At 43.8% G+C, this 22,073-nt stretch overlaps 1 protein-coding gene across 6 annotated transcripts in view; it reads right to left on the bottom strand.

Annotated features, from left to right (window-relative positions):
* HLCS (holocarboxylase synthetase) overlaps window positions 1–22,073 on the bottom strand; it is a 215,057-nt gene that overhangs the window by 151,947 nt on the left and 41,037 nt on the right. For all 6 annotated transcript variants that reach the window (XM_032276920.1, XM_032276919.1, XM_032276922.1 and 3 more), the window contains 3 exons: window positions 15,355–15,517; window positions 12,670–13,604; window positions 6,580–6,762 (listed from right to left, as the gene is read on the bottom strand). In XM_032276920.1, the coding sequence (XP_032132811.1) occupies window positions 6,580–6,762; window positions 12,670–13,604; window positions 15,355–15,406 (1,170 nt within the window). In that variant the 5' untranslated portion in view covers window positions 15,407–15,517. The remainder of the gene's footprint in view (window positions 1–6,579; window positions 6,763–12,669; window positions 13,605–15,354; window positions 15,518–22,073) is intronic.

Raw genomic sequence — 22,073 nt, 5'->3', positions numbered from 1 at the left:
GGGTGCACAGGAAAGCCCCCAGAGTATGATTTCTTTTGCAATTCAACGTGAAAACACATCATGTCGCCTTTTGCCATGGGTATTATGTTTGATAACAGGAAGTCGGTCAAAATGAACAAAAAATTTCCAGTGTAGGTGAAGGGCAAGGGAAGAAAGAAAGGACAGAAAGAGGTATATGAAAGACCCTTAAAAACATTCACAGCTATAAAAGCTTTTAAACGTTTGCTTTAATCTGCCAGCTGCCTTTAGCCGGTGCCGTATTGTAAAACAGCCGCACAGACCACAGCAGCCACTTGTCAAGAGCTATTCAGGGTGCACCTGGAAATCTGACTTGCTCTCGCATGTGGATCTCTAAAAATTATTTTTTAACTGTATTTTAAAGTTATGCTCAAAGCTCCTCCATATCTATACATTCGAGATTCAGAACTAGGATTAAAAGTAGGAGAAGTGGAGGATTCCACATCAAATACTATGCTAAAAAATGACAGGCAAAGATTTTTTTTTAAGTGGAGAATTCTAATTAACTCATTAGAAAACTACACGAAGCTGGGCATGGTGGCTCACACCTGTAATTGCCTCATTTTGGGAAGCTGAGGCGGATGGATCACCTGAGGTCAGGAGTTTGAGACCAGCCTGGCTAACACGGTGAAACCCTGTCTCTACTAAAAATACAAAAATTAGCCAGGCATGGTAGTGGGTGCTTGCAATCCCAGCTACTTGGGAGGCTGAGGCAGAAGAATTGCTTGAACCCAGGAGGCAGAGGTTGCATGAGATGAGATCGCACCACTGAACTCCAGCCTAGGTGACAAGAGCAAGACTCTGTCTCAAAAAAAAAAAGAACCAAAACAAAAAATAATGAGCCTCTTCACTGCCCTGTAAGCCAGCTTCCTCTCCCGAGGGCAAGGACTCCTTCCCCGCCGTGCCCTACTTATAAGGGTCGTTGTGAAACCCAAATGAAATGGCGACACAGGTAAAGGCGTGGTTAACTAGAACACATGTCACGAAGATGAGGAATTATCCCTTGTTTTCCAGAAAATTCTGCAGCAAGGGCTTGTACTTAGTAGGCATACAGATATTTGCTACACAAAGGGGCTGGTTGAAGAAGGAGAAACAACTTCATGATATGACTTAGTCTCAGTTTCTTCAGAAAGCAACCATCTGAAAAGTAGCCCCCATTTCAGTATGTTCATGTATATCGAATCATCATGTTGCACACCTTAAATATATACAATAAAAAAAATGTAACACAAAGGACTTCCCGGGGTAGAAGAGTCTGTACCCATTTTTTGATATATTTACAAATATCTAAACTATCCTTACCAACAAAACTTGCTTTTTAGGGGGGAAAAAGTTTCACAATAAAAATTCGAGGTTAAATCAAAATGAAATGTTATAACTAGTTTTTGCTTTTAAGTACATGTCACCCATTCTGGCCAGGCATGGTGACTCACACCTGTAATCCCAAAATTTTAGGAGGCTGAGACAGGTGGATCATGAGGTCAGGAGTTCGAGATCAGCCTGACCAACATGGTGAAACCCCGTCTCTACTAAAAATACAAAAAATTAATCAGTAGTGGCGGGAGGCACCTATAATCCCAGCTACTCGGGAGGCTGAGGTAGGAGAATTGCTTGAACCCAGGAGAGAGAGATTGCCGTGAGCCAAGATTGTGCCACCACACTCCAGTCTGGGCAACAGAACAAGACTCCATCTCAAAAAAAAAAAAAAAAAAAAAAAAAGTATATATTATCCATTCCACAACTCCCTGCTACCAAAATCACAAACACCACAGCGATTTTGCCAGGTTATTTCAGTAACAAACTCAGTTCTCATTTCTTTCGATAGCTACATCTTGATCCCAAGGGTAAGGTAACTGGACACAGGACCCCCGCCAAGAGTCCAGCCAGCTTCTTTTCCTCAGAGCACCTACACACCATTAGCCACCCACCGTTGGCCACGGTGAACACGCACAAGGTTCCCAAGATTTTTCATATTGGAAAAAATCTCATGCTCCCCAGATCCTGAGCAGACGTCCCAGGCTAGGGAAGCAATGCACAAGGTCTCCAGTTACACGAGGCAAAGGTGCCAGCCTTCCTGGGGGTGGCACATCCCACCCTCTTCCGCTTCCTCTGGCCTCACTGGAGGGATCAAAAGGGACCCACTGGCAGGCAACTCTCCAGGGGTGGAGGGTGGAGGGTGGAGGGTGGGGGCTGGCTCTGCCCCACGTACAGATTCAGGTCCTGGCCAGTTGCAACCCTCCAGCAGCCCCTCCCCATGAGACGCCTTGGGCACTGCCGCCTGTGCTCTCCCTTTCTGCTGTTACTCTGGCAGACCTAAAAAGGAAAACAGATTCTCAATTGGGAAAGAATTACGTTTTCTCTCTATTATTTTCTATCACATTTGATAGAAAAAACCTATTAAAATGTTTCTACAAAACATAAAATAATTATGTTTTTTCTGATGTTCTGTGAGGGAAAGAATTGTGTTTCTTCTATAAAATCGGTGTCTCTCAAAAACACTCAAGTCTCGGCACAGTAAAGATGTGATGTTGCTCACTGCCCGTCCCCCATTGGCGACAGTAAGATGTGGCGGCCACCAGGTGATCCCACCCAGGACACCCAGCAGTCAGCCACGTGGCGTTTCATTCTCTCACCCACCAACATCTGCAGAGAGGAAGCCATGGAGAGGTCCCCATATATGTGGTCTTGGAGAAACAGTTCAAAGGACTCTGCCAAGTAACTGGAACATCCAAGCAGGGGTGGGGCACCCAAATTATGAACTCATACCACGGGTACCTTCCACCTACAGAAGCAAAGGGAGCACTTCAACTCTGAGGCCCCCACACCAACTCACAGCTCACAGTTAACCGTGGGAGTCATGGCTGCCACAGGCCATGAACAAGAGTCATGGGTTTTACTATCAAAGTGAAACCTTTTTAAATAATATGACAAATATTAATATTAGCCAAAGTGTCAATACCTATATGAGATTCCCTGCCTTTTAACATCCAAATGTGACCATGTGTGAGATGCCTTCAAAGTCCAATGACACATAGTCATTTGTTTTTTAGTTTTTAATAACTAATTTGGCTCATTATAAAAGCAATATACAATCATTATAGAAAATTTGGAAAATACAGAGAAAGTGTTAAAAGATTATTAAAATCACCCTTAAGCACTCCACTAGAAATACATCCAAGATATACCAGATTTCCTTTTTCCTTCCAATCTTGTTTCTTTTTTTTGGGAAGGGGTCTCACTCTGTTGCCCAGGCTGGAGTGCAGTGGCACAATCACAGCTCACTATAGCCTCAACCTCCCTGGCTCAGGCAATCCTCCTGCCTCAGCCTCCTGAATAGCTGGGACTATAGGCATGCACCACCATGCCTGGCTAATTTTTGTATTTTTTGTAAAAAAAATACAAAATTTTGCCAGGTTGCCCAGGCTGGTTTCAAACTCCTGGGCTCGAGCAATCCACCGGCCTCAGCCTCCAAAAGCATTGGGATTATAGGCGTGAGCCGCCGCACATGGCCTCATCCTCTTTCTACGGAGATAGGTGTATGGCAAACGTGTGTTTGTTTTATGGTTTAGCTTTTGTTCATTTTGTTAGGACCCAAATTTCAATCCTGCTCCTGGAAGGTTCCATGAACTGTGAAAGCCTTGGCGGGAGGAAGCCCAGCTCAGCCGCCCAGAGCCTGCGCCTCAGCCAAGTCCTGCTTCCTCCCGGTGTCGGGCACGGTGACGTTGATGAAGTCACACATGACTGGGTTTTACAGTGGGAATCACACTCTACCGTGGTGTTTGGGATCGAGGAAAGCCTCGGAGCGCATCCTTCACAAATGCCAACAGCCAAGTGTCATTGACGTGAGGGTTTTTTTCTCCTTGAGTCTTGCTGCTATTCTTTCCAGTTATATCACGGCAACAGAGAAGCACATAAATCTTCTGTGCTATTCGTCATAAAGAGCAAGTGTCAAGGCAGCAAACTGTATAAACACAGCTGGTACACAGTAAAACTATTTAGATAACTGATGTATTTATTTTGTTATTTCATATCCCATGCTATAATAGTACCTAGGACATGTTGAATGCAAGACGAATATTGTTAACTGGGACATTGAAATAATTTCTGCAGACCCAAAAGAAAGTGCCAGCAATATAATGGAAAACTATAAAATTATACTATGTGAAACTGATATAGAGAGAAAAAAATTAAATCTCTGAAGAACAACTTTATAGTTCTAGGATTCTGTATGCCAGGCAGCGTAGCTCAGCAGCGACACCCTGTGGCGGGGGGTCTTTGATTCCCAGCAACAGAGGCACAGGAACAATGCAGGCCCAGGCATCCAATCCCTAAGGCAAGTGTGAGCTGAATGGACAGGCGGATTTAGCAGATGACTGGGTGCCAAGATCCTTCCATGAAACTTAATTCCACGGGGATGATTGAGAACTGTTAAGTAGGGATGCTGGAAAGAAACCCAAATGCAAAGTACAAACCCAACTCCACTCCCAGTCTCTGTGGTCCAGGTTTGTAAACACTGACCCACAGCACAGTGACTGGATACAGGAGGAACTCGGCCTTCTTTGGAAAGACCATCTCAATCAGTGTAGATCCACGTTCAAACTCATTTGCACCATCATCCTTTAGATAACTTGTATTCCAAGAAAACATCAGATAGAACCCTGAATTCTGCCATTTCCTTCTATAGCAGATTCAAGGTCATCTAAGCAGAGTTAATAAACTCTGAGCTTGTAATCCCAACCATGTAAGGGACGCTCTGAGCTCCTGGGACAGAGAGGCAAACAAAAGTCACACCATTAATTCCAAAGAGCATCCATCAAACCAGTGCAAACTGGCTAAAGACTGGATGAAAGTATAATAAGAGAAAGTTTCTTAAATAGAAGAAAAAATCAGGCTGGGCGCAGTGGCTAACACCTGTAATTCCAGCACTTTGGGAGCCCAAGGCAGGCAGATCACCTGAGGTCAGGAGTTCGAGACCAGCCTGACCAACATGGAGAAACCATGTCTCTATCAAAAATACAAAATTAGCCAGGTATGGTGGTGCATGCCTGTAATTGGAGAGTGAGGCAGGAGAATCACTTGAACCCTGGAGGCAGAGGTTGCAGTGAGCCGAGATTGCACCAATGCACTCCAGCCTGGGCGACAAGGGCGAAACTCCATCTCAAAAAAAAAAAAAATCATTCATTACTATATTATTCATTTTTTAAATTAAAAACATACCTGTAGTCTTTTAAAACAAGGTAACAGGCACTTGTTAGGCACATTATACACATTTAACTCATTCAACCCCAACAACGTAAAAATAATTGCACTATCATCTAAATAATAGAATTTATGCAGAACTTTCACATATATTATTTCATCTAGTCCTCAAATAATCCTATAAGATATTCCAATCCTAAATGCTCTCAGATTTTCTATCTGTCTTTTCCAAGTGAGCCCATCATACCTGGACAGCTCATAGCTCTGCTCTTCTCCAAAAACTAAGGGACACAGTGTAACACAAAAGAAACTGCCCCCTTTTTAAAAAATGTTGGGGTGAGAGGTAAAATTTGTTCGGTTCAAGAGAAAGCAGGTAAGTTTGGTGTTTTTTTGTTTTTTTGAGATGGAGTCTCGCTCTGTTGTACAGGCTGGAGTGCAGTGGGACAATCTAGGATCACCACAACGTCCGCCTCCCAGATTCAAGCAATTCTCTCCCTCAGCCTTCCAAGTAGCTGGGATTACAGGCACCCAACACCACATCCAGCTAATTTTTATATTTTTAGTAGACATGGGGTTTCACCATGTTGGCCAAGCTGTTCTTAAACTCCTGACCTCATGATCCACCCACCTGGTCCTCCCAGTTTGGTGTTTAAAGTCACCAAGACTATTGAGTGTTTGCAGAAACTACATGGTTACGTCATTAAACTCACAAATTTGTCTGCTCAGAGAAGACAACAGAAATAGACAAAATAATTTGTCAAAACGACTACGAAACTGACAGCACGGCCAAGCAAGGGGAATTAGCAAGAACACACACCTGGGGAATCTGGCGACCTGCCCAAAACCAGGTATCAATCACAGGCAGCAACTGCAGGCACCAGCCGAGAGGATTCCCGAACACATTCCCAGCTCCATGGGCATTTTCCTGTTAGACACGACTCACAGATGTGAACTGAAACTCGGAGCGCAGTTGCCACAAGATGGCAGACACGAGCACAAATGTGATTGTTCTGCCGACAGCAGCCCCAGTCAAAACAAATGTTTTCAATCCCAAATGAATAAAATGACGGTTTCTAAATATACTTTTGACACGGGACCCTCCTCCACCTAACGTGGAAAGGGCCACACCTGCGGACTTCACACCTTTCTAAGCTCTACTAGTCGTACCTCCCTTACACGTAATGCTCCCCCCACAAAATGAATACTTGCACATCTTGAAGATGATTTTCAAACCCGAAGTCAAAACAGAAATGAAAAATCAAAATCAAAACCAACCAAAATAAAACAATGAAAGGCAACCGGTCGCCACTGTGAAGAGGGCCCCATTGCGGTGCACTCTGCCCAGCTGAGCCCACAACTTACCTCCGCAGCTGACAGCAAGTAAAGAGGCGTTAAGGCAGGAACCTGTTTCATGTCACAGCTGAGGCCGAGGGTCGTCAGGATCTCTCTAAGGACTTCGTACCTTCTAAAATTGCTTGACTTGAGCAGGTTAAAATCTTCTGGAGTTTGCACGATGTCAGAGCTGGGAGGTAGTTCTAAGTGCACCTGAAAGGAAAGACAACACTTTGTAAACTGGGGGCACTCACGGGCAGTAAGAAAAACAGTTTTTCGTTGTTTTTTTTCTTTTTTTTTTCTTTTTTTAATTTAGAGACAGGATCTCATTATGCTGCCCAGGCTGGTCTTAAACTCCTGGGCTCAAGCGATCCTCCTGCCTCAGTCTCCCAAAGTGCTGGGATTACAGACAGGTATGAGCCACCATGCCTGACAAAAAAATTTCTTTACCAGTTTTCTTCTCCAAGTGAGCACATCACACCCAGATAGCTCATAGCTTTGCTCTCCTCTGAAAATTAAGGGACACAGTATAATCCAAAAGAGAAAACCCAAACATGAATTTTTCTAATTCTCAATAGCATATAAACTCTGAAGCTGAATATCTGGAAAGTCATGGCCAACAAGAAAATGAGTCCAAAAGCCTACTAAAATTGTGATTGGCTGGCTGGGTGCGGTGGCTCACGCCTGTAATCCCAGCACTTTGGGAGGCCAAGATGGGCGGATCACCTGAGGTCGGGAGTTTGAGACCAGTCTGACCAACATGGAGAAACCCATCTCTACTAAAAATACAAAAATTAGCCGGGTATGGTGGTGCATGCCTGTAATCCCAGCTACTCAGGAGGCTGAGGCAGGAGAATTGCTTGAATCTAGGAGGTGGAGGTTGCAGTGAGCTGAGATCATGCCACTGCACTCCAGCCTGAGCAACAAGAGTGAAACTCCATCTCAAAAAAAAAAAAAAAAAAAAAATTCATGGTTGTCAGGCTGAGAGGTCATGGTGGAAATGACTCTGGATGGTCATCTCTCTCCAGGTACTGATGTTCCACACTCATCAGTCATGTGACCTTCTGCAAGTTACTGAACTTGGTTATAGGAACAAAATATCTAGAAAGACAATTGTGCTGAAAACCTAATTGCAAGTGAGTTCAAGGAGGCAAATGAGTCATGCTGGAAACTTCCATTTGACCTATTAGCCATAACTGGAAAATAAAACTGGGGAACAGGGCAGCCTTATTCCTCATTTTAAGGGAGTTTGCAAGAGGCTGGGCTCATACCTGTAATCCCAACACTTTGGGAGGCAGAGGTGGGAAGATTGCTTAAGCCTAGGAGTTTCAGACCAGCCTGGACAACATAGTGAGGCCCTCTCTTTACAAAAAATACAAAAATTAGCCAGGCGTGGGTGGTGTGCCTGTAGTCCCCACTACTTGGGAGGCTGAGCTGGGAAGATCCCTTGAACCCAGGAGGTTGAGGCTGCAGTGAGTTATGATCATGCCAGTATACTCCAGCCTGGGCAACAGAGTGTGACCATCTCAAAAAAAAGAAAGAGAGAGAGTTTGCAGGAACTCAAATACAGCAGGTCCTTGAATAATGTTGTTTCACTCAAAGTCATTTAGTTATGAAGTTGATAAGGGGAAAAAGAAAATCACTTTTCCGCCGGGGCTACAGTCTGTGTGGGTCTGCACATTCTCCCCAGGTCTGCACGGGTTTTCTCTGGGTCCTCCGTTTTCCTCCCACATCCCCAAACTGTGCACGTGAGTGCGCGGACATGTCTGCATGGTCCTGGTCTGAGAAGTGTGGGTGCGGGTATGAGTGTGCCCTCCCATCCCGGCCAGGGCTGGCTCCCCACCAGTGCCCTGAGCTTCCAGGATGAGCTCCAGCCACCCGGCCGCCCACCATGCGGAACCGAAATAATTAGGGAAATAATTATCTTATGTTTTTATTAATCTTTCTTAAATGTACATATAACTCATATTTATTTCAATGTTTCAGTGTTTGGGCCTTTATTTAGAAGTTAGGTGATGTCTTGGGGACAGAAATATGCCATGGGAACTGACTTCTTCTTTGTATCAATTAGCCTATGGTAACACTGGCTTCATTATATGTCATTTCACTTAAGTGTGCCGTTTCCAAGAACCTATCAACAACTTTAAGTGAGGACTTACTGAGGAAGGAGGAGTAAGATTTCTTGGACACCAGAAAGGCCTTTCCTGCCACCCTCCTTCCCCTGAGTGAATTTTAAGACTTGGAACTTCACCTCATGACTTCAGGCTTTGTTGTCTAGTTAAAATTAAAATTAAAATGTCTCCACCTATCAAGTCTCTGTCATGGTATGAAGGAACTTACTGGAACCTCTAGCTCCCCTGAAATCAGATTTTAAATGAGCATTGGAGCCCAGAGGTTGCCAGAACACTGAGTACCCAGAAAAGCAAACTGAGCTCCTTTGCCTTATTTTGTTTTGGCTTTGCCGACTGTATGCAAAGCTTCTAGCCTGATATTATATAAGTACTATGAAAATAGAAAAGCATGGTGCCAGCTTTCAGGCCACTTAAAATCTCTCAACTCCTACCCACGACTTAACCAAGCCAAATATATCAACCAAATGTTAAAAGTTGAGGCCTGGCTGGGTGTGGTGGCTCACGCCTATAATCCCAGCACGTTGGCAGTCTGAGGCGGGAGGATCACTTGAGGCCAGCAGTCAGAGACCTGGCCAACACGGCGAAACCCCATTGCCACGAAAAATATAAAAATTAACCAGGTGTGGTGGCACATGCCTGCAATCCCAGCTACTTGAGAGGCTGGGGCACAAGAATCACTAGAACCTGGGAGGCAGAGGTTGCTGTGAGCTGAGATTGTGCCAGTACACTCCAGCCTGGGTGACAGAGCGGGACTCTGGCTCAAAAAAATAAAAGTTGAGTCCAATCAGAAAAGGTCTGCAGGACACTGCCCAACATGGTCCCCAAACCACCAGCTGGTCAGCTGCGGCTACAGGCTGGCTGCTTCCCCGAAGACTGAGGACGCTGATCGGTCACGTGTGTCTGTTCTCTAGATAGCCCTGAAGACAGGGAGAGGCAGAAAAGCAAAACCCTCTAAGGAATCGTATCCTACTCAGTTGCTTCTACCCTAAATGTGCACCTCTCTTCTCCGGTGGACAAAGCCATGCCAGTGTAGACAAAAAGCACAGCGGCAAGACCCATTTAATTCACAGAAGCACATGGCTATCCCGGAGATTAACCCTTACAGGTGGCAGAAATGAAATAAGTCAAGTTCCGTTCCCACCAGAGCCGAAGGGATGAGAGGGGTACACGATTGAATGCATCTGGGCTCACTGGGCAGGGCGAATACACATAGCATCCAAGGCGCACACACCATGAATTGTGTGAACTCATTTTCACATGAGAAAGATGCCAGGATGGGAAACTGGATGCGCTACAAGGGGGCCGAGTCCCGGGAGACCAGGAGGAAGACAGCCGCTGAAACCCCAAGGGCTGCTTTGCTTCACTGTCTTACGGTTCCAAGATGTAGGCGCTTCTACAATGCAAACAAGAAAAGAGGCCGTCTCCAGTTCTGCACTCCCAATGAGCAGGGAGACGTGGTACGCCGGAGTGTGTGGGTGGTAGATTTGAGCTCCTCATCCACAGAGGTACTGAACTAGAGTCTCATCCTCTGAGTGTAATCCTGTTACCATAATGACAGGTCTATTTCTGTAACTTGGCTTCTTCTAAAAGTTAAGGCTTTGTAGTTGGGCCAAAGACCAGAACTAAAAAAATGTCTCCATGCACAAATAGGGAGAGAGAGTGGTACTGGCATCTAGTGGGTAGAGACCAGGAATGTTATTCCGCAGCCTAAAATGCAAGAGACGGCCCCTCACCACCAAGAATTTTCTGACCCAAAATGTCAGTACTGCCATGTTTGAGAAACTCTGCCATAAAAGCCAACCCACTGCGACCATGTGCTAAGCTAAACAAAACAAAATCTTCCAAAATCCACGTTAGGGATTTTCTGTGGACAACTTCATGGCAAACTCCTGGTCCATTTGACACTCAAATGTCAGCATTAATCCACAGCCTTAAGTTTTCCCTGCAAACTTGATCAGCACACAGCGAGCATACAAACATTTCCTCTCTTTCTTTATTATTACGAATGGCAAAGGCATCAAATCTGCAACTTACTTGACTGTGACACCACTGCCTAGGGTGCAGCTGTGTTCTGCCCTTGAAGTTCTTTACCTCCTCTTATTGGGTTACATCATCACTAGATTTATTACAAAGACGAAGGCTATGAAATTGAACGGGGTAAGAGGAAACTAACCAGCCTGTGATAATATTTATTTTTTAATCCCAGTAAGGTATCACAGAGACACAGGCCTGTGGAGAAAACAGTGACCCTGTCACACAGAAGACTGGAAGTCATTTAAAATCAGAAATGGCATTCTAATCCTCTGAGTCTGATTTGTGAAGCTTCATCATATTGCCTTTTTCTTCTAGGGCAATGCACTGCAGTATCAAATTTTATGACAGCAATGGGGTCAATTTAAATGGTGCAGCAAGCAGATTTGCTCTGTAACTCGGAGAAATGGATCGCAACAGTGCCAAATCAATTTTCTAGTACACGTCTGTGCTCAGGGGTGGTAAAATTCGCTCTTCAAAACTGAAATACGGCTCTAGGAAGTCGGGTTTTTAAGTGGATTTTCTGAGAATACATAGTTACTATAGTTACCATATTTGCAGATAAAAAGATAAGAGGAACATTTATTAGGCCTCCAAAAGCTAATTCATGCGGTCTGCAGCCCTGCAGGAAACCTGCCTGGGCTGTACACATTCACCTGTCCTAACGTCCTAATTCCTCAATTTTAAGCATCTCTACTTGAGTATTATCTTAAGAACAAGTGAGTCGGTTTTAGAATTGTAAAGAAACAAATATATACTCCCTGGAAAAATGTGTGGCCAGAAAAATCAAGAGACTTCACTTCCAGGAGAACTGGAAAAAGTCAAAGCATTACAGAAATGAAAACAAAACAAAAAAGTAAACAATTCTCTAACTCAATAAAAAGATCCCTATAATAAAACAAATCTATTACACTTATCTTGGGAACTCTTCTGGACAAAATATCTGCATCTGCTTAGTTTTCTCATTAGAGCATCAAATCCTTAAAGGCAAGTGAACGTTCATCTAACTCAAATGAAAACCTTTTCCCCTAAGCATTAAAAGATTTGGAGTAAATAATTAAGAATTCTGAAATAGTCTATTAGCTACTGTTTGCTTAAAAAACAAAAAGCTAAAAGGAAAAAGAAGATGGAATTAAAAAAAAAAAAAAAAAAAGAACCAAAGATCTCCTAAGGAAGAAATTAGCATTTTCCTTTCCTTCTCTTTCCGTTTTTTTCCCTATGTATTATTATGCCACAAATCTAAGTAGCTTCAATATTCTTTTTTTTTTTTTTTTTTTTTTTTTGAGATGGAGTCTCACTCTGTTGCCCAGGCTGGAGAGCAGGGCACAGTCTTGGCTCACTGCAGCCTCCATCTCCCAAGTTCAAGCAATTCTCCTGCCTTAGCCTCCTGAGTAGCTGGGATCAATATTCTCTTGTCCGAATTTTCTTCAGCACTTGGAAGAGTGGCAAAACATAAGAAAGGCATTGGGAACCTGAAGATGTTTTAACATAAACTACCTTGCCAATCAACTGTAGTGTTTCATCGTGGTGGTCACTGACATCTAGAATCATGACCCTGATGGTTTTAACTTCCTACGTTAAATAAAGGCTCAATTATATTAACCAAGGGGTACTCTGCAGCAAGAAAGCAGACTGATGTAGTTAAGAAAGATCATTACTAGTAAAGAACCAAACAAGAATTTTCTGACTAAGCCTCAGTTAACCAGCAAGCTCATTTATCCCTGACACCCGCCTTGTTCCTACCTCACAAGTCTTTTGGTTAATCAGGGTATTCAAGAAAGCCCCGAACTAAACTAAACCTGCTCACTATCAGCAAAAGCTCCCAGCCAACAGTCAAAAAAGGCCTGCGGCACACAAACTCCTGAAACTTTTAAGCATGTAGCTTTAAAAGGCATATTCCCTCTCAAAGATACCCGCAGATACCCAAAGATCACCAAATCCACGCTGCCCTGAGTACCTGGCAAAGAACAGCTTCTCCCCCATGAGTTCCAAAAGGCACATGCACAATCATCCTGTCCTTGTCCTCGTTCTCCAGGTGGCCCTGGAGCCTGCCGGGGCTGAGCCGCTCTCCGGGGCCTTCCTGGTACCTGCAGCCACTGCTCAAGACGCTGAGCTTCACCTCGCTCTGGTCAGCCTTGGAGAAAACCAGGTTCTGAACCGTCTTCCGCAGCACACCCTTGCTTGTCACCTGAAAGTCACCAAAGGTGAAGGACGAAGACAGGCCCAGCACCTTCCCTCCCTGAGACAGATAGGCCATGAACTTCTGGCATAGGACTTCGGGAATGGACTCCCTGGTAGCAATGACCAATAGCAGACAGTTGTCCATCCACGGGTCTTTGAGGGCGCTTTCCTCCAGCAGGTGGTAGAGAATGTAACTGTCAACGTCCACACAGTCGGCCAGCACGGACTGGACCTCCTGGAAGCGGCCAAGGGCTTCCTGGGAGTCGGAGCCCACATAGAGGAGGATGTTGGGTGCCTTTCCCGTGAGGTTGACTCTCCTTCCCTCTCTTTCAGGGCCAGTCTCATCAGCAACACTCTCCAAACTGCTGCTATAATCATAGGGAAGGTCTGGAATGTTCTCTGCAGATGCAAACTTGACTGACTCAATGGTGCTGTTCTCAAGTTCCAGACACTCATGGCAACTGGACAGATGGAGGTGATAATGCTCGATGGGGCCCCCTCCCCTGTCACTGTCCCCAGCAGGCTCACTCCCAGAGGCACTGCCTCTCCTCTGTTTGGGCTCTTCACCAAGAGCCTTCGGGTCATCTTTGCCGACATGCTCCATACCTTCCTGCTCAGGCTTAATCTCAAGAGAAGATTCAGGCTTCAGTTCTTGCTTGTTTGAGGCCTGATCCTTCACCTCCTTCAGGGTGGAGTCCTGCAAGTGCACCGCTAAGGCAGGAACAGGAGAGAGAGAGAATTATCAGCACTTCTTGTGTGACACATAGCTCATCTCAAGAATCTCATCACCCTCTCTGCATTCTGGGACTTACATTCCAGGACAGCCACTGGCCCGGCTCCCACCTGCATTGTGCCTCAACCCAGGGACATCCTTTGGAAACACTAATTGTTCCTGCCTGAAGACCCCAAGTGAGATCAGCAGTTTGCCCAACATCTTTTACACCTATCAGAGAACCTAAGATCCTCTTACTGAATGGTGAAGGAAAGTGAGATTCAGAGAGGTGCCTTTGCCTCCTTACTTACAGATTCTATTTCTTGGGTGTTATTCTCCTTTACGATAATGGAACTGAGCAATAAAAAGGACATATATCTAGAGTCTACCCCAGCATGCCCCAGTGAAAGGTCAGTCTCAGGACACGTCATAGGATCAGTGGGAGAAGACTCTTCCCAGTATCTTGTCTCAGGACTGGAATATAAGTTGACAATCACTGATTCAAAAACGTTTATTGAGCACTTGCTATGTGTCAGACATGGTATTAGAGACATGTACGAGGTGATTCTGGATATTAAGGGATTTACCTAAACTTCCAGAGCTGCTAAGGGACATTTATTTGCCCATGAGACGAAAGAAGACATTCATAGACATAAAAAGCCTGTTTCTAAGTCTAATCAAGGAAGAAGAGTTTGCATGTTTCCTGAAAAGCAATTTGTCCCAAAAAATTGTGGTACACAAATTTTAAGTAAAAAGCTGTTTGATTTAGCACTTCATAGTAGTTCTAGCTATGCTTCCCACTCAATTCGAACTAGAGTCTAGACACCAGTTATTCTGTATTAAACTGTATGGCATAAATACCAGATGGGCTCTGAATATGAATGCCTCATGAGCAATGCAGTTATGAAATATTCTTGTTTAAGAAATTTAATAGGCCAGGCATGGTGGCTCATGCCTATAATCCCGGCACTTTGGGAAGCCAAGGAGAGCAGGTCACCTGAGGTCAGGAGTTTGAGACCAGCCTGACCAACATGGAGAAACCACAACTCTACTAAAAATACAAAATTAGCCAGGTATGGTGGCATATGCCTGTAATCCCAGCTACTTGGGAGGCTGCGGCAGGAGAATTGCTTGAACCCAGGAAGCAGAGGTTGCAGTGAGCTGAGATCACACCATTGCACTCCAGCCTGGACAACAAGAGCAAAACTCCATCTCAAAAAAAAAAAGAAATTTAATAAGCACAAAAATGTACCCTGCCACCCCCTGCAAAAAAAAATACACTTGACACGTGCATGAATTGCATATTGTTACAGTAAAATCAAACGTAGCCCTTATGTCATACCAGTAAGAGTAGTCAGCAGTCCTTAAGCTAATAACCTAGAGTGTCCCACTATGATAAAATCTTTTCTTATTTTATTTTATTTCTTTGAGACAAGGTCTCACTTTGTCACCCAGACTGGAATGCAGTGGTGTGATCATGGCTCACTGTAGCCTCAACCTCCCTGCTCAAGTGATCCTCCCACCTCAGCCTCCCAAGTAGCTGGGACCTCAGGCGTGCACCACCACATCCAGCCGATTTTTTTTTTTTTTTTTTTTTGCTTTTTTCAGAGATGGGGGTCGATGTTGCCCAGGCTGGTCTTGAACTCTTGGGCTCCAAGTGATCCTCTTGCCTCGGCCTTCCAAAGTGCTGGGATTATAGGCATGAGCCACTATGCCTGGCCAATAAAAACATTTTCTAAAGTTACTTACATACAATCTTTTGGGGTACCAGGCCATTATCCATCTGGAGTCTATCTTCCATGAACGCCACCCCCAGCTTGCTGAAGTTGTCCACACTTGCTTCCGCAATTAACCGATAAGGATCCCCAGGTCTGCAAGCTAATGGCAAACAACAGTCGGACCACTTGACAATCTGAGAAAAAGCAGAAGAGGAAGGAGGCAGGAAAAGACAGGTTGAGATTTTTCTTCTCTAAAATAACCAGATACTTTATTTTCCCCTTGAGTCTCTGACCACTAAATTACAGTCATTAATAACAAATTACCAGATATTGCATTTTATTAATAGCAGAGTTGTTCTGAATCAAACATGCTCATCTCTACCTGGCAACAGTGCTTATAAAACACTAAATATAACTCTGATTTAAAAGTACTGGTCTCCACTTTTTTAAGGAACTAAAAGGTAAAGGGACATTCCCCAGACACCGGAAAAACACTGTGTAGCCCTTTAAAAACAACAAGAAGTCCACAATACCCAAGGACTTTAAATGTAACCTGTGGACCCGCTTTTCTCAATGTATAATCCAAGACCAGGTGCAACAGATCTCCCAGGGAGCGCATCAGACCTTCAGAGTCCCAAGCACAACTCCCTCCCTACCTGCTGCACTGGACTCTGAAACGAAGTCCAGGAATCAGAATGTTAAAAACTGCTTCCCCTGTAGTTCCTGCACTCAAGGAACTGTGAGAACCATCCGAAAAGACTCTCCAGTTCCCGCCTGTAAGGAAGTTCACGTTCCCACCACAAGAGGGACAGGGAAAAACAGAGCAAGCAAACAACCTGCTAAGCCTTCCAGTTCTTACTACAGAAGACGTGACACCCAGACCTCAAACACCCATGCTCTCTGTGAGGGTTCCCATGGAGAAGAGAACCTACGAGGTGAAGAGCCCAGCACTGCAGTCAGGGGTCTGAGCCCAAGTCAAAGGCAACTAATCATCACTGTCTGTCCTCGGGCAAGCTTCTGACCCTCGCAGCATCCTCATTTGTAAAATGAGAATACGGGCAATATTAATATTAATAAATACAATTTAAAGCTTGGTTGTGTTAATGAGATTAAAGAGTATACCTAAGGTCCCCAGTAAAAGTTACATCTACCAGAATAAAGTTCTCAATTACTGAAAGCTGCTTTTATTAGCTCTCACAAACGTGGCTTTAAAAGCAGCAGTGAGCAGGGCAGTCTTTTTCTAAGACACCACGAATGAGTCCTCTACTTCCTAAAGATATCTTCTCAGGGACATACTACCCAAATGTCATAATTATAGATAAATAATTTTGAATTCCATTTTTATTTATTTGTATGTATTTATTGAGATGAATACTCGCTATATCACCCAGGCTGGTCTCAAACTCCTGGCCTTGAGCAGTTTCTCCACCTCAGCCTCCCAAGTAGCTGGGACGACAGGCTCAGGCCACCACACTTGGCTTGAATTCCATTTTATATGATGGTGGCTAGGGTTTTAGAACACCTCCTAAAGACTATTTTTAAAATGCTGGATAAAAAAATGAATAAAGTACTACCTTAAAAGTCTAGAAGAACTGACTAGGTAATAGTGAAGTTCCAGGCCAAGTGCTGGGATAAATCCTGAACCTTCCAGAGCCAAGTGGATTCCTGCACGACAAGCCACTTCTGCCCCCAGGGTCCTTGCTCATCCAGACAACTTGGCCTCCAAAAGTCAACGTCCAACTGGTGTAAGCATAGACATATAGTGATATGGTGTGGCTGTGTCCCCACCCAAATCTCATCTGGAATTGTAATCCCCATGTGTCAAGGGAGGGACCTGGTAGGCGGTGACTAGATCATGGGGGCAGTTTCCCCCATGCTGTTCTCATGATAGTGAATGAGTTCTCATGAGATCTGACACTTTTAAAGTGTTTGGGCTGGGTACAATGGTTCACGCCGGTAATCCCAGCACTTTGGGAGGCCGAGGCAGGCGAACCACCTGAAATCAGGAGTTTACGACCAGCCTGGGCAACATGGTGACACAATCTCTACTAACAATACAAAAATTGGCCAGGCGTGGTGGTAGATGCCTGTAATCCCAGCTACTCAGGAGGCTGAGGCAGAAGAACTGCTTGAATCCAGGAGGTGGAGGTTGCAGTGAGCCAAGATTGTGCCACTACACTCCAGTCTGGGTGACAGAGCAAGATTCTGTTTCAATCAATCAATCAGTCAATCAAGTGGTAGTTTCCTCTCTCTCTGTCTCTCACCTGCCACCATGTAAGACATGCCTTTGCCTTCCACCATGACTGTAAGTTTCCTGAGGCTTCTCCAGCCATTAAGAACTGTGAATCAATTAAACCTCTTTCCTTTATAAGTTTCCTTTATGAGCAGTTCCTAATACCAGTGTGAAAATAGATTAACACATATAGACTAACACATATAGACTAACAGAAAAGAACTGAGAGTAAAGAAATAAACACACATTCATGGACAACTGGTCCATGAACGTGGACAAGGGTGCCAAGACAATTCAATAAGGAAATAATAGCCTTTTCAACAAATGGTACTGGTCCAACTAGATAACCATGTGCGAAAAGAACGAAGATAGGCTGGGCATGGTGGTTCATGCCTACAATCCCGGCACTTTGGGAAGCCACAGCAGGCAGATTGCCCGAGGTCAGGAGTTTGAGACCAGCCTGGCCAACGTAGTAAAACCCCATCTCTACCAAAAATACAAGAAATTAGCTGGGCGTGGTGGCAGGCACCTGTAGTCCTAGCTACTCGGGAGGCTGAGGCAGGAGAATCACTTGGACCCGGGAAGTGGAAGTTGCGGTGAGCCGACATTGCGCCACTGCACTCCAGCCTGGGTGACAGAGCAAGACTCTGTATCAAAAAAAAAAAAAAAAAAAAGAATGAAAATAAACTTCTTCCTCACACCATGCAGACCATGTACAAAAATTAACTCAAACTGGATCAAAGACCTCATTCTAAGAGCTAAAACTATAAAATTCAGAGAAAAAAACATAGGCATAAATTGTCATGACTTTTGATCAATCAATGGTTTCTTAGATAAGACACCAAAAGTACAAGCAACAAAAGAAGAAACAGAGAAACTGGACTTCATCAAAAATTTTTTGTGCTTCAAAAGATATCAAGAAAATGAAAAGACAACACATAAAATAGAAGAAAATATTGGCAAATCATATAACAACTATATAAGAACTAGGCTAATATCCAGAATCTACAAAGAACAAAAACAGATTTACAAGAAAAAAACAAACCCATTCAAAAGTGGATGAAGGATATGAACAGACACTTTACAAAAGAAGATATCGATGAGGCCCACAAACATGAAAAAATGCTCATCATCACTGTTCATTAGAGAAATGCAAATCAAAACCACATTGAGATACCATCTCACACCACTTAGAATGGCGATTGTTAAAAAATCTGGAGACAACAGACGCTGGAGAGGATGTGGAGAAATAGGAACACTTTTACACTGGTGGTGGGAGTGTAAATTAGTTCAACCATTATGGAGGACAGTGTGGCGATTCCTCAAGGATCTAGAAATAGAAATTCCATTTGACCCAGCAATCTCATTACTGGGTATATACCCAAAGGATTATAAATCATTCTATTATAAAAACACATGCAAACGTATGTTCATTGCGGCACTGTTTACAATAGCAAAGACCTGGAACCAACACAAATGCCCATTGATGATAGGCTGGACAAGGAAAATGTGGCACATATACACCATGGAATACTATGTAGCCATAAAAAAGATGAGTTTGTGTCCTTTGTAGGGACATGGATGAAGCTGGAAACCAACATTCTCAGCAAACTGACACAAGAACAGAAAACCAAACACCGTATGTTATCACTCATAGGCAGGTGTTGAACAATTAGAACACGTGGACACAGGGAGGGAAGCATCATACACTGCGGTCAGTTGGGGAGGGTGGGGAGGGATAATCAGGGGAGAAACACCAGATATAGGTGATGGGGGGATGAAGGCAGCAAACCACCTTGCCATGTATGTACCTATGCAACAATCCTGCATGATCTGCACATGTACCCGAGAACCTAAAGTACAACTAATAAAAAAAAGAACTAGTACAACTCAACAATAAAAAGACAATCCAATTTAAAAATGGGCAAAGGATGTAAACAGACCTTTCTCCAAAGAATATATACAAATGCCCAATAAGCACATAAAGCACTGCCCAGCATCATCAGTCACTAAGGAAATATGTATCAAAACCACAGTGAGACACAACGTCATATCCACAAGGATGGCTGCAATCAAGACAGATGGACAATGAAAATACCGATGAGGACGAGGAAAAACTGGAACTCTAATATATGACCGGTAGAAATTAGTGCTGCAGCTGCTTTGGAAGAGTTTGGGAGTTCCTCCAAAAGTTAAACATAGGCCAGGCACGGTGGCTCATGCCTGTAATCCCAGCACTTTGGGAGGCAGAGGCAGGTGGATCACCTGAGGTCAGGAGTTCGAGACCAGCCTAACTAACAAGCAGAAACCCCGTCTCTACTAAAAATACAAAATTATCTGGGTGTGATGGTGCATGCCTGTAATCCCAGCTACTCAGGAGGCTGAGGTAGGAGAATCACTTAAACCTGGGAGGCGGGGGTTGCGGTGAGCCAAGATCGCGCCATTGCACTCCAGCCTGGGCAACAAGAGCGAAACTCAGTCTCAAAAAAAAAAAAAAAAAAAAAAAAATTAGGCATAGAATTACCATATGATCCAGTAATTCCACTCCTCAGTATGTATATACCTAAGACAATTGGGCCTAAACATAAGAGCACATCTAGATTAAACTCAGAGGATCTTCCCAAAGGCAAGCCCCAGAGGTCTTCACAAAAGAAACAAACTACAGACCAGGCGCAGTGGCTCATGTCTGTAATCCCAGCGCTTTGGGAGGCTGAGACAGGCAGATCACAAGGTCAGGAGTTCAAGACCAGCCTGGCCAACATGGTGAAACCCCGTCTCTACTAAAAATACAAAGAATTAGCCAGGTGTGGTGGTGTATGCCTGTAATCCCAGCTACTCAGGAGGCTGAGCCAGGAGAATCACTTGAACCTGGGAGGCGGAGATTGCGGTGAGCCGAGATCACGCCACCATACTCCAGCTTAGGTGACAGAGGGAGACTCTGTCTCAAAAAAAAAAAAAAAAAAAAAGAAGAAACAAATAAACTACATCAAGAAACAACTGGAAGATCTGAACTTGTTCAATAAGAACCCATACACAAACCCCAGCATTCAGAAAGATATGATCTCCACAATGGAAAGATATCAAGAAGTACTGTAGGTTTGGTTCAAAAACCATGGAGCAAAACTCAAGAAAGCCAAATGCAAGCATATTTGGCAAAAACAAGAAGCTCAACAACAACAAATAACTGAGAATGAGGCCAGGTGCAATGGCTCACTCCTGTAATCCCAGCACTTTGGGAGGCCAAGGCAGGAGGATCACTTGAGCCCAGGAATTCAAGACCAACCTGGGCAACATGGCAAAACCCTGTTTCTACAAAAAACTATAAAAATTAGCCAGGTGTGGTACGTGTGCCTGTAGTCCCAGCTACTTGGGAGGCTGAGGTAGGAGGATCACTTGAGCCTAGGAAGTTGAGGCTGCAGTGCGCCGTGATCATACCACTGCACTCCAGCCTGGGTGACAAAGTGAGACCCTGTTTGAAAAAAAAAATAATCTGAGGGAGGCGTCAAGACCAATCCTTCTCAGGGAAATATGGACACACTACCCACATCCCCAAATGATACCCATCCTAGAGTTCACACAGATCACCAGGCACCCTTATTCCAATTCCACTTATGCTCCAGTGACAGGGACCCTACAGACCATTCCATTTGCCCCAAAATAGTCCATATTGGCTGCTGCCAAAATCTGAACATACACTGCTTCTATTCCACCTCAGAATTCCAAGTTCATTCTCCAAGCATCAATTTTAATTCTTTTGGTTCCTCATCTCTACAAAATAGAGAGAGACATCAGACACAAAAGGTTACATATTGTAATGGCTTACGAAGATTCTCATATAAGAGAATACTTTTCAGCAATAAGAAACAAACTAGCGATATACACAACACGGATGGATTTCAAAAACATTAGGTTGAATGGGGGAAAAAGGCACCAAAGTATACATGCTATATAATTCCATTTACATGAATTCCTAGAACAGGAGAAACTAATTCACCATGTCAAAAAGATTAGTGGCTGCCCAAGTAGAAAGAATTGCATAGAAAGAGGCACAGATAAATGTATCGAAGTGACAGAAATGTTTCATGTTTTAATTACCCAGGCAGTTACCTAGGTGTATACATTCATCAAAATGTATACATCTAGATGTACATAGAACTGTACATCTAAAATCTGTGCATTTTATTTTATATAAATTATACCTCAATTAAAAAATTAATATACAAAAAAACTAGTAAGGACAGTTTCTTTTTTTTCCTGCTTCTTTGTTTTGATTTTGGTTTTGGTTTTTTTAATTGTTGTTGTTTTTCCATTTGTTCAGCTAATAAAGTTTACTCCGCATCAGTAAGTGGACAGTAGGCTTATGTTTCTACATCCGATTTTTTGATCAACTCCCTCCATAATCATACTTGAATGACCTCGTCAAGCTCCGTTCATTTATTTTGGCTCTCCTCAAAACATTCTTCAAGTAGTCACCAGGGTAATCTCATTATTCCTTTAATGTTGCACCATTCCTCTGC

Source organism: Sapajus apella, unplaced genomic scaffold (assembly GCF_009761245.1).
Source record: "Sapajus apella isolate SASKATOON/1434 unplaced genomic scaffold, GSC_monkey_1.0 scaffold8, whole genome shotgun sequence".
NCBI classification, from domain to species: Eukaryota; Metazoa; Chordata; class Mammalia; order Primates; family Cebidae; genus Sapajus; species Sapajus apella.
The sequence above is the reverse complement of the archived record's forward strand: the minus strand, read 5'-3'. Positions and strand labels throughout refer to the sequence as shown.